This window comes from Poecilia latipinna, unplaced genomic scaffold (assembly GCF_001443285.1).
Source record: "Poecilia latipinna isolate Pla-1442-1.1 unplaced genomic scaffold, P_latipinna-1.0 Scaffold1467, whole genome shotgun sequence".
Classification (NCBI taxonomy): Eukaryota; Metazoa; Chordata; class Actinopteri; order Cyprinodontiformes; family Poeciliidae; genus Poecilia; species Poecilia latipinna.
This window is the reverse complement of record NW_015114083.1, coordinates 210,374-223,016: the sequence shown is the minus strand read 5'-3', so window position 1 is coordinate 223,016 and position 12,643 is coordinate 210,374. Positions and strand designations below refer to the sequence as shown.

General features: G+C 38.3%; 1 protein-coding gene across 1 annotated transcript in view; it reads left to right on the top strand.

Annotated features, from left to right (window-relative positions):
- The window catches only part of LOC106962847 (plakophilin-4), a 56,545-nt gene that overhangs the window by 13,185 nt on the left and 30,717 nt on the right, over positions 1-12,643 (top strand). Inside the window, exons 5-8 of the mRNA XM_015057488.1 lie at positions 3,663-3,856; positions 4,705-5,269; positions 6,169-6,195; positions 11,781-11,951. Coding sequence (XP_014912974.1) covers positions 3,663-3,856; positions 4,705-5,269; positions 6,169-6,195; positions 11,781-11,951 — 957 coding nt within the window. The remainder of the gene's footprint in view (positions 1-3,662; positions 3,857-4,704; positions 5,270-6,168; positions 6,196-11,780; positions 11,952-12,643) is intronic.

Genomic DNA, 12,643 nt, shown 5'->3' with positions numbered 1-12,643 from the left:
TTTTTTTTGTGCTTTTTTTTTTTTGGTTGGTTTTTTTTTTTTTTTTTTTTTTTTTTGTGCTCAGCATTGACGTAATCTCTAACTATCTCTAATAGTTGGAGATTGAACTGCTTAGTTCAATCTCTAAATAGTTATTTACTTTTTACACTTGTAAAGTCTGTTTTCTCCTCCCTATTTAAATCACATTGAAACATGGCGTCTTTGAAACACGACAGTTATGCCGCTGTTTCCTTTAGTACTTTCCTTTTGAATGCTGCAGATTCAGAAAGATGGGGAATTTTATTTGTTACACAGCTAGTTAGCATAGAAGCACAGACCCCACCAGATGCATAGTGTTCTACACATAATCTTATTGTAGCACATAATCATCCATCCCACTTAAAAGGGATGGCCAATATAGACATAACAATCTATCATGAAAACACAATAAAAGTGATAATAAAAGGGTATTCATTCCAGTCTTTAGGCATAGATAGAATAGTTGGGATAGTGCATCAATTCTGCTCTAGATAAAAAAAACAACAACACAAAAATTAATATAAAACAACTTACCAGTTATTGAACAGGCTGTTTTGAGATGCCAGTTACATAAGGTAGTGCAGTTTATTTTCATCATGATATATTCAAATTCCTATGTCAAAAAGGATTTAAAGATCACAATAAACTGTAGTAATTGCACATCACTAGCACTCACTTTATCCTCAAAGCAAGCTGCAAGCTTTCATGGCTTCTCTTATGAATTGTTGCACCTATAAATTGCTGTTTTCACACATGCCTTGCTTTTGGTAGAGAGGTGAAAATGTTCCCAAGAGGTAGAAATTTCAGTGCCATTTTTTGTATTTATTGGGATCCTATTTGACACTTTTGCAGAAAGTATGCATTTTAAAGTGGAAGAAAGGTTTATAAGGTGCTTTGGAATTAAAAATCTGAAAATAGTGGAATGCATTTGTATCATTCTCCGTTTATTGTAGCCAGTGAGAGTCCAACTGTTGCCAAGAGTACTGTGGACCGTACTACTGGTGGAAATCCACATCGGAAGTAAAAGATGTATCAATGGGAATGTGGAAAGTAGCAAGAAGGGTAAAACATAAGTTTTTTACAGTTTGTCATAAGCCATGTAAGGGACATTGCATGGGGCTCTGATTAGATAAAGCCAAAACTGAACTCTGTGGCCTACATGCAAAATCCTGTGTGTAGTTGGAAAATTACCATTGCACATCACCCAGAATACACCATCCCTATGGTGAAACATGGTGATGGCAGGAAGATGGCAGCTGTTCACAGTCTATTGGAATCTGGATGGAGTCGAATACGGGGCAATCCAGGAAGAAAACCTGTGAAATGCTCCAACGTGAGATGGGGGAGGAGTTATACAGGACAGCAATCACAAATATTCAGCAAAGGCAAAAAAATATATAATGGTTTAATTCTAAGCATATTTAAGCATGGAATGGCCCAGTCAAAGCCCTGATCTAAATTCAATTGAAAATTTGGAGAAAGACTGAAAATAACTATTCACATGTACTTCATCTGTTCTGAATGAGATATTATGTAAGAGGCAAAGGGCATATGCTTGTTTCTAGATGTGCAGATATAGTAGAGACAAACTCCCAAATAACCTGCAGCTATAATGTGGTTCTACCAGTATTGCCTGTAGGGAACTGAAAGCAACTGGATGCAACATGTTCAGCTTCTAAATTTTATTGTATCTTCCTCTTTCCGCTTCTTTCTAATGCACTAGTTGGTCTTAAATTAAACCCTCGTAAATTAGATTACATTTTTTTTTTCAAGATAAAATCTAGAAAGGTTCAAGAGTTATGAATACAGTGGAGACGCAAATGTCCTCAACAATTCTGGAGTTTTTTTTTTCCCCCAGGATTGGAAAAAAAACCCTTCAATTTCAAGCTGGACCATTAGTGATATTGATTTCATTAATGAAGGATTCATTCCATAAATTCAGTTCATCTCTTGTAGCGCATCTACTGCACAAGGTTATTCTAGTGGTATTACTTCAGACTACCGGTTCTTGTATTGTTACATGAGTCATATTGAATTTATATTTTTGAATAAATCGTCAAGAAACTTTGTTTGCTATCCACTATGGCAAGAAGTAAATGTTAATTTCCTCTGCGTGTTTTGTGCCTGATGAACAGTGATGTCTGTTTTCTACTGACATTACTTGCAGAGTCTGTTCTAAACACATTTTATATCATTAAATGACTTAAAATATCTCTACAGTAAATATTTGATCCTCCCTGTTATATTTTTTATTTTTTTGGGAGATTTTAACGACACAAATCACAATATTTATCTCCCCAAACAGATGGCACAATATTCCCGTTTTAATTTATTAATGTTGCTTTAACAACAATCTGTTTATGAACGCTCCACAGTCCTGACCAACTGCTCTCTGATCTGCTAAAGGAAAACACAGCTTTTCAAGCAGGATTGGTTTAAAAGACCTGATAATATTAAAATACTGACACTATTTTTATGAATGAATTTGGAAGCAACAGTTCAGCTGGATTCGTAGAATTAACCCACATAAACACCTGTGACAGACCAGTAAGATGAGACTATGAAGTTATATTTATTTTATTTATTGAAATTAGTGTATATAATCCCATATTGCAAAAAATGTCGGCTCAATCTACCTTTCAGACCGGTCCAATTCAAGTGGAGTTTTGTTGGAAAGGTCTTTCCATTGCCAAACACACCTGATCATGCCATGAAGGTTCTGATGCAGTATGGAAAAGGTGGAAATTTGGGAATTTGATTCAGGTATTTTCCCAGGTTGAATAAGAATGGACAGACTGCAGAAAAAATATTTATATTTCCAGACTCTGTTAGTATTATTTTCCATAAATTCAGAGTGAACCTTGGTACTGAAAAATATGTGCGAACTTTATCGTCAATATCTATTTTATTTTTATGGACTTTATAACAAGGGCTGCACCGAAGTGCCTTACAGCAAGCATACACGATATACTAGTAGATAGTTTAAAATCTTAAAAAACAGACTCAGATTAACATTTATATCAAGAGCCAGTGAGTTGAATGAGATAACTAAGCTCAGTTGTTTGTTACAATAGACAAAAGTTTTTATTGTGACTGCATGTTGATCTTTAGTAAGCGTGCTACCAGTTCCTGAGGCTTTTTTTCATCTAGCCAAGTAGGACTTAGTGTTGACATTGCACCAGTTTTTCTGTTGTAGAGTTTTTGCTTGCTCCATTTCAAAAAGAAACACTAGCAATACTGTTTTAGCCCTGGAGATGGTTTGGTGGAAAAAACTTCCTCACAACCACATGTGAGCAGAGGTTACAGATAAAGAAAGGTCTTTCTATTTTTTCTTTTTTTTCTTCTTTTTTTTGCACATTCTCCTCCTAATCTAAAGTATTGACGTTATTGTAATGTTTTCTTTAAAGTGAGAGATGATAACATCATTTATCATTGATCAAATTTTAGATGGGTTAAATGATGGCAAATTAACTCATGGTTTGCTAAAGGTGTTTTCTTCCTGGCGTTTCGTTAGAAAGGCGATGCTGGTAAAGGTCATAGCTGTTATGAAACCTCTTATGATATCTATCCCGGAGTTTCTCACCCTTATCTAGCTCCTTCCTCTACATTTCATTTATGTCTGTTTCTGTCACCCTCTCTCTCAGGGTCTGCAGGGAATTCATGTGGCTCAGCTCAGATGAACTCCTACTCTGACAGCGGCTATCAGGATGCCAGCAGTGGCTACCTCAGCAGGCAGAACCAGGGCAAGGCTGAACTCAAGATGCAGCACTCCTTCCCTGGAGCTGGCACCGGCACATTAATGAGGAACGCCAGGGCTGAGGGGCAAGCTTCAGCCCAGGTAATGACAGCCGGTGTATTTAAAGCATATCGCTGTGTGTTATCCTACTATACACACTGTTATTTACAGGAGATAAAAAATGATAACGCTACTAAAGAGGCATGGACGGGGTACTAGTTAGGGTTTGCCGAGATGTCAGCGAAAGAGTCTGAGTGAGTTATCTCTGTGTAGATAGGACAGAAAAACGGTGAACCATCCTGCCCACCTGTTGCTGTGCACTGCCAATCAGTTGACTGATGGAAATCTACATTTGTCCTTTTCAATAAAAAACTAATTTATTTCAGATCCTACAGTAGAAAACAAAGCATCATCCATCACTTTTATTAAGTTACCTCTGTTACTGGCTACTGGACTAGATAACTCAACCATTTACCCAGATATTATCAGCTAGGCACACTTGTGTTACTCCATAAGGAGAAGAACAGCTAAAAGATGTTCTAAGCAGAAAACCTATTGGGAACTAATCTCATACTAGCTCATGTCTGCTACCAAAACTTTATGTTTTTTTCTTAGTGGCTATAGAAATGCAAAGGCTTTACAGCACAGAAGGTGCATATTGAACTGAGCAGCTCAATCTAATCATGATTCACACAATTTAGTACACAAAGGCAGCAAGAAACCAAATGGTGCCGTCACACTCTGGAGGGGGGAGATAAAGCAAACATGGCCTTCAGTAAAGTCATGACCTGTGATGAAAGGGCTTATATAATCCCCTGTTATTTAAAATGTCATTTTCATTGTAGAAGTTAGTGTGTGTCAGAGAGTTCAACACAGCGTGTTAATATTCTTTATACCATCTTTTAGGCTGAGGAGGCATGTTGCCAATTATGTTTGTTTATTACCTGCAGGTTCCCGCAGTGACAGCAGCTCTGCCTGGCCGTGCAATGCGGAGGGTTAGCTCAGTGCCTTCTCGCTCTCACTCGCCAGCCTATGCCAGCAGTATCTCCCCTTCCCGTGGCTCCCTGCGTACCTCAGTTGGCAGTGCCTACGGCTCCCCTGTCGTAACAGAACCTAAGCCTCTCTCCAACATCCACTTTACAACCTTGCCCTCTGTGCAGCGCACTGGTAGCATTGGCGGCGGCTCGCCATACACCCCCCAGAAAACCTCCCCCGCAGGACTGAGGCGCATCAGCTCCACAAACTCACGGCCTGGCTCCACTAGCCGCACCACCTCGCCCTATCAGACCTCGGCAGGGTCAGCGTCGGGTCGCATGGGCTCCCCCCTGACGCTGGTGGACCCTCCGCTGATTAAGCAACCGACTCACTCTTCTTCTCCAGTCAGGGCTAGCATGACCGCCGTGCCCCAACACTACAGCTCCACTCTGCCTCGCTCCATGCTCCACAACACTGACCCCTATGGACCTCAGAGTTACGACATTTATGAGAGGATGACTCGACCTGACAGCCTCACAGGTGTGCTGCTAATGACACACACACACACTCACACTGCTTTCGTATGTGCATCTGTGGTGTTCTACATTTTAGGGAAATGTTATGAGTTTAGGAGTAAGAAGCATTGGGGTAAGAGAGATGAGACTTTATGACTGACTCTGTGTGTCTGGTTGTGGATTATTACCTTATTAGGACCTTATTAGGAGAAAATCACTTCCCTTGTTGGCACCAGTGCAGCTTATGGGGTCTAGTAGCCTGGTCCTAATGAGAGTAAAATGAATATTATTTTGTTTAGAGTTAGTTTTTGAGATATTAGTTGAGGTCAATTTAAGGCTAACATCATGGTGTCCGTGTACACTACAAACTACAAATCAATTTTGTGTCACAAACAGAATGAATGTTCTCGTTTTTGAGCGTTTGCGTAATTTATTCCCAGGAACGGATCAGGATATTTTTGGAAAAACATGCCTGCCCAAACTGGTTTGTACATGTCATCCTTGTAAGGGATTAGAGCAAAAAATGAGAGCTGGCAGATGAACCTTGATTTATATCTGGTCCTTATCTGAAGTCAAACCAACAGGAAAATACCTGCCTGTGTTCATGCTCTGCTTTCGCACTCAAATTCATTTCATGCTCACAAAGCAGGCTGAACAAATATTCAAAACAAAATGTGTTGCATAACATTGTCTGATAATCAAAACTTTGTTTTCATTACAATTACTAGTGTAGGTGCTTGCAGTGAAAAGAGCAATAAACTATGTTTCTCATACAGATAATTGCCACACTCGCATATACTGATTCTGATTTAATTTCAGTTTTCTCTTAGGAGGATAAGCCAAGCTGCTTCTCAGAAAATATTCTGTTTAGCGAATAATTAATTTTTTTCCTTCTCAACCTCATGCTGCCTGGGATTTCCTAAGATGCTCTAATTGATGGTGATATTAAAGGTGAAACTTTGATTGTCACGTCTGTTTCTCATCTTCATGTGTCTTTTGTGTAGATGTTAGTGCCGCTCCACTGGTGTCTTTCATTCATGATCAGTCTGTATGTCGTCTTTAACAGGTTTTACAGGATATCAGTAAATGTGTGAGTGTCACTCGTATCATCATTAGCCTGAGCTGCACTTCATATGCATCCAGTGTTTAATCTGGACTGCAAGGCTGTGAAAAACTGGCATAGGTGATATTAAATAAGTTCTACGTGAGCTTTTATTTTATTTTAGTTGACTAAGTCTTGTTGACAATGCAGTAAATCTCCGGAGAGTGTGTCGCAATCGACTTAAATAAAACTAATTTATTTGAGGACAAACGGTGAAGGTCAGATCCATTTCTCACAGAGTGATATGTTTCAGGTGTTCATTTCTCTTAATTTCAGTTTTTCTTAGAAAGACTATGAACCACTTTTACTTTTACTAGCTTGATCATTTCAAAATGTTTAGCCTATACTCCAAATATATTAGTTTACATTTTTCTCTAAATGTAGTTGATTTTCAAAAAATAAAAAATAAATTAAATGAAGTGGCCACAGGTGACTGTGTTCAGCAGAGAAATTTCATGAAGCTCCTTCCCAGCTCTTTTTTTGATCAGACATCTTTTCTGTGCTTTCCTTCTTCTCCTCCTTATTGTTTTTCTTCTTTATCTTATTCAACTCCTATCCTATTCCCATCGTCTCTCTCTTTTTACATTTTCTACAAATGCACCCTCTACACTTTGCCTTTATTACAGTAATTTGTCACCCGTGTCTGATGGGCCATATTAATCGGAAGTGGAATGATCACATCATCCAAATTGCAAGTATTTGCAAAAAGTCACCAAACGACCCAAAACTACATGTTTTTACTCAGAAATTAGTCCTTCAATTTTTTTTTTTTTGTATTTTATTGCTCCTTTCATGAGTTCCTAAATTATTTCTGTTAAAAGTTCTTTTTTGCTTTGTTTCTCTTCTATCCCTTTGTGTTCTTTCTCTCCTCTCTTTTTCTTTTTCTCCACCACCCACCTGGTCCCACCGCCTGCACACTAACCTGTAGAATGTCATAGCTTCCCTTTCCTGCTGAAGAATGGAAAATGAAGACAAATTGTCCCTAATAATGTGCTCATTACATTCTGTCCATTGGAGAGAAGAGTGGGACAGGGGGAAAGAGGAAATGGCATTTCTCCTCTCTCATTCTGACAAGCGAAGCTGCCTTTGAAGTTTTGACCATCCTGCAGCCTATTATTGCTACTTTTTACTTTCTCGTGTGTAGTGAGATTTTGGTAATCCTTCCCCTTTTTATTTGCTGAGCATTTGCTGGTCTGACAGGATTTGTGAATATTATATTTGAGAAATGGATCCAGCTGTATCTGTTTCTCCAAAGCTAGCATCCGCCAAGCCACCAGCGCCTTTCATCCAGTCTCTGCCAAGTGTAATCTGTTAACGCCACGGTGAGAGGGCTGAGGGGGGAGAATTAAATGACTATAACACAGAAGGAATGTGGGCCATTCATCCTCAACAGACACCAGAAAGTTATTTCTCCCTGAGAATTTGCAGATGCTTTTAGAAGTGACTGCAGCCTTTCCATCAGGGGAATAGCGTAAATAAGGCACATAGACTAGTTTCATGATGGGCTATTTTAATGTGGCTACTTTATGGAGTTGCTGAAAGAAAGAGATCAAGACTTGAAGCTTCAGATGCTGGAAAATTGTAGTCCTGAAAATAATGGCTCTAACAAACTTCCTTGGTTCTTTGAAAAAGTTCCTTCAGTCCAAACATACCAATGTTGGTAGGTCAAATCTTGCTTCCTGTTTTTTGTTGTGGCTTAATTTTCACTATGATATGGTAATGACTGATTAGTAAATTGAATAATTCTGATAAGCTATTCAACCGTTTCTGTTCGAATAAATTAATCTCACAATCATTTCAACAAGAGGGATAAAAATGCCAACTTTTTGGGCCAGAGTGTATATACAATCACCTTGATCTTTTTTATTATATGGACATGAACAGATTTTATATTCATCTTAGTCGGATTTGTTTTGCCTACATTCTAGAAAGATGGGTTATGTAATGGGAATAAATTATTTGTGTACATAAAGAGCTGCGTGTTGCCAGAGCTTGAAAGACGCATGCTAAAGCCTTTCTTTATTCTCATGTTGCATCAGTCCACCATCGGCTGTTTTCAACGCAACTTCCTCGTCTACGCAAATATTTTGTCACACCAATCAAGTGTTGAAGATACTAATTTGCAGTATAGCAGTACCAGTGTGTCCAGTTATTGGTAAGATAACGTGTAAAAATTCTGATTATGTTTATTACCATAACTTAAAAACATCCCGTCAATACCTTTGTTTCATTACCCTGCCTCAAATGGTTTACAATGTTGAGTTTATTGTACAGAAAGAGTGATGACATTTTGGTGCTGAGATGCCCTAATTGTTCTTGCTTCTTTTATGTCATGTTAGGCCAGTAAGTGGTATTTTATTGACGCCTGGAACAAATTTCCAGATCTTATCACAACTGTCCTGAAATGTGTTAAATCACCTTAAAGGCCTGACGGGTTGTCCAGATCTGCATTTGAACACATCTTCAGTCCACCCTATTCATTCTTCCTTAGATCCCCCAGGATGTGTATTGCCACCAGGCCTGAACAGCCATCTTTTTGAACAGGCTTTTACAATGAATGAGAACGTTTTGGTGGCCAAAACGGCCTCATTAACACTCCTTTTATTTTCGTGTCTTCCTCACACCCTCGGCTTTCCACCACCTTTTATATTATTCTCCACATTCCTTTTTGATTCATCCGCCTTTTCTTATGTCTTTCATTACCTCCATCCACCGCTCCCCTAAAAACCTTTGAACAACAGAGCTGCTGATTTCCTGCCAACCTGCAACTACTCCGCATTGTGAGCAGTACCACATAGTGAAAGACTTCTCTGACTATTTAGTTTGCCACAGCACTGCGCAGAGAATATATATAAATTATAATAAAAATATAAATTAATCCATAAAGCAGTTCCTAGCTGTCCCAAACAGTAAAAGTGAAGAAAGTCTTGCCCTGGGAAGCCATAAACCCTCTAAACTTAACATTTTGATTGCATTCAAGCAGATTTTTAATTTAATTTATGGCAGCATCTATTTAAACATGAAATGGACAACAAAAAACCAGTTTGGTGTTTAGTTCATTATCATAATCACAGGAATCCAAATACTTATTTCAGTAAGTTTTGTTCCTAGTGTTAAGCAATACAATGTTGTGCAACATTTCTAAGATCTAATTGCAATGTATGTGACCTTGATGCTGTTGTAGAAGACAGAAATGTAAGAGTAATTCAAGTAGCCACTCATTTCCAGCATGGTATGTGGAAAGATCTCTCTGAACCCTGAACCTGTCAGATGTTGCCTGGTCTGATGCGCCTCGTTTTACGGAACATTAGGTCTGTAGGGTCAGAATCTGGCCACAGTGACAGAAGCATGGATTCATTCTGCCTTGTATCAGTGATTCATGTTGGTGGTAGTGGCATAATGATGTGTGTGGGATGTTCACTTGGCATGCTGTGGGCCCCTTAGAAACAACCAAACATAATTTGAACCCCATTTGCTACTTCAAAGTTATTGCAAACCATGTAAATCTCCTTTTGTCCACACTGTACTCATCTTCCACATGCTACATTTCAAGTCTTTTTTTTTTTTTTTTGTCGAAGCTGAATTACTAATTGCATTAGACCGTTTAAATATAAGCATAAAAGTTTCAACCCACAGCTGGTAGTTCACAGCCAGCTCAATTAGACCACAGTTATCATTTTAATCATTATTAGCAAATTCAAGTGATTCTTTATTAGTGTCTGTCTCAGCAATAAAATATCTTTGGAGTCAATTTTCCTAAGCTCCCTGCAGAGCTACTGTTTTTTAGAAGACCTCAGAGGTCATCATCAAAACGGTCCACTACTTTCATCTAAAAGCTATGCTCTCCTTCTCCCAAGAGTTTCCAGTCCACAAGGAGACAAACATCCGTATTTATTAATTTTTTTAGTTTCATGTTGTGACAGGACTCCCTCATTTAGCTGGTTCTGCATGGTAGGCTTGGTGTTTAGTTACAGTCGGCAGCTGAGTTCATGCTGTTGGAGAGGACCCAAGTGATGTCTGCGGCTCTCGATATGTGCAATGAGCAGTAAGTTGCCAACTGTACAGTGACCCAGGGGGGTTCACAGTTTCATGAGCTCCATTGATGTGAGGCTTAACACAAACAAACATAGGCGCTGAGATCACTTGTATTGGGTGGGCTTACTTGGATTTAAATGAAGAAAGAAGAAAAGAAACCGTCTTTATAGCCACTTTTATATTTCACATCAGGCATGTGGTTTTCATTTTTCCTCTCCTCCAATTAGCAGCCCTAAAGCTTTAAACATTTATTGCCTCTTCATTTACAGTATAAATTTACATTGTGTCTCTAAAGGAAAACAAAGTTTTGTGTAAACTGCATTTTAGTCAGTTTCAGTGTAACATAATCAAGCATCACTGATTGCTCCACAGTAACTTTGATACCAAGTAATCACATCCACATTCCAGTGCATTAGTGTTTTTATGTTGTAACAGTAAGATATGAACAAAATCTCCTTTTTGAACTGGTTTATTGTAGTTTATTCAAAACTGAAGTAAAAACATTATAGGTTCAATACCATCTTTTCTGATATGAAGAGCCAGACAAGTTGGCAGTAAAACCTATAAATAATCCATTGATTCCCCATCTTGGACTTTCTCATTTAATTTCTCTGAGGATCAGCTTCACACTGCCAAGTCAGGCCACACTAATGTCACAACAAGATCCTGTGAAACATTTGACTTGTTTGACTTCGATCTGTCTGATGTGGCCGCAGTGCTCTTCTTAGATGTTAACATGTTTTCTACATCTGTTTCTTTTCTTGCCTTTACTTGCATTACATTCATTTGGTTATCCTGTCATCACGTCAAATTCTTACAAATCATATTTTTAGCAAAGTAAATGTTCACTTCACAGCTGTAAATATAAAGTTGTCAAGTATATTAAAAGATAAAAAGAAACAATTTCTTACATTTTAAATAATTTTAAAAGAAACGCGTCTGATTTTTGATACTCTTGTAGAGCATTAGTCCTTTGATATTTTCCACAAGGTTGCATTATTGCTGTGCGGTGATCAATGCCAACTTTGTCATTCAGGAAATAGCATAGCTTTTTAGCAATGACATCACCTGTAAAGACAGTAAAAGGAGGCAGGCTGTTTACTGCAAATTATTCAGTGTTTATCTTGTAACACACTAAAGGGCAGGGCAATAATCGGCAGAAATTAATTTATAGTATTTTTATTACGTTATTAAGTACTTTTATTCTTTTTTGTTTCTTCCCTTTTACCTGCTTTATAAGCAGATGGATGAGATTAAAGTAATTTACAGTGATTAATTGTTGCTCATTAACACGCAGGAGTAACATTTTGTCACTTCGCACTGCCTCTTTAAGAACTATGCTACTTGCAAACTGATCATTCTAGCTATCTACCTGCTAACAGTTCTCCTCCTTCTGCAGGAATACGGAGTTCCTATGCCAGTCAGCACAGCCACCATGGACAGGACATGAGGTCAACCATCTCCCCAGACCGCCACATCGCACCCATATATGAGGACAGGACTTTCCGGGGCCCGTTGTACCGCAGCCCCAGCCACACCCAGCAGGGGACCCTTTACAGGAGCGGCTCAGGTTGGTCAAACTGTCTTCTTCAGAGAGTCTCGTAAAGATAGTAGCAGACAATCCATGAAGTGTAAACACCTTAAGCCTCCTAACTCGGCAAATAATCTTGTTAAATGGGAAGAATGGCTTGCTTACAGTTTGTCGAGACCCTGCACAATACTCTGAATGAGACTGGAAAAGATGGGTTTGCGTTTTTAGAAAGCTGAGAATCTGATGTTGTTTTGTTTTTGTTTGTTTTGTTTTTTTGTTGTTGTTTTTTACAAAGATCCCAAAGTCATGGACAGTGGCAAAGATCTAGAATCATTGTAAAATAAATTAGTCAGGATTTTTTTTGTATTTTTCTCTGTAGTCCCAAGTATGACATTAACACTTTTAATTTTTTGTGTTTTTACAAATTGAGAAAATGATTCATTATTCTCCAGCTAGGATATAAAATCCATTTTCATTTTAGAATGATCCTCTTGTGGTCTGATTAGTTAATCTATTTTACTTCTTGAACCGGAATTGACTAATCTATAAAAAAAGGGACATGGATCTTTAGTTTTAATCCACAATAGAAGGGATGAATCATAGGCTAACTTTGGTGTCGCCATCTACAGTTGTATTCTTGTACAGTGCCTACACTGTCCAGAAAATAATGCTGAATAATAGGAACGCACAATATTTATTGTACACAGTAGAAATGATGGACCTTTGGCCTA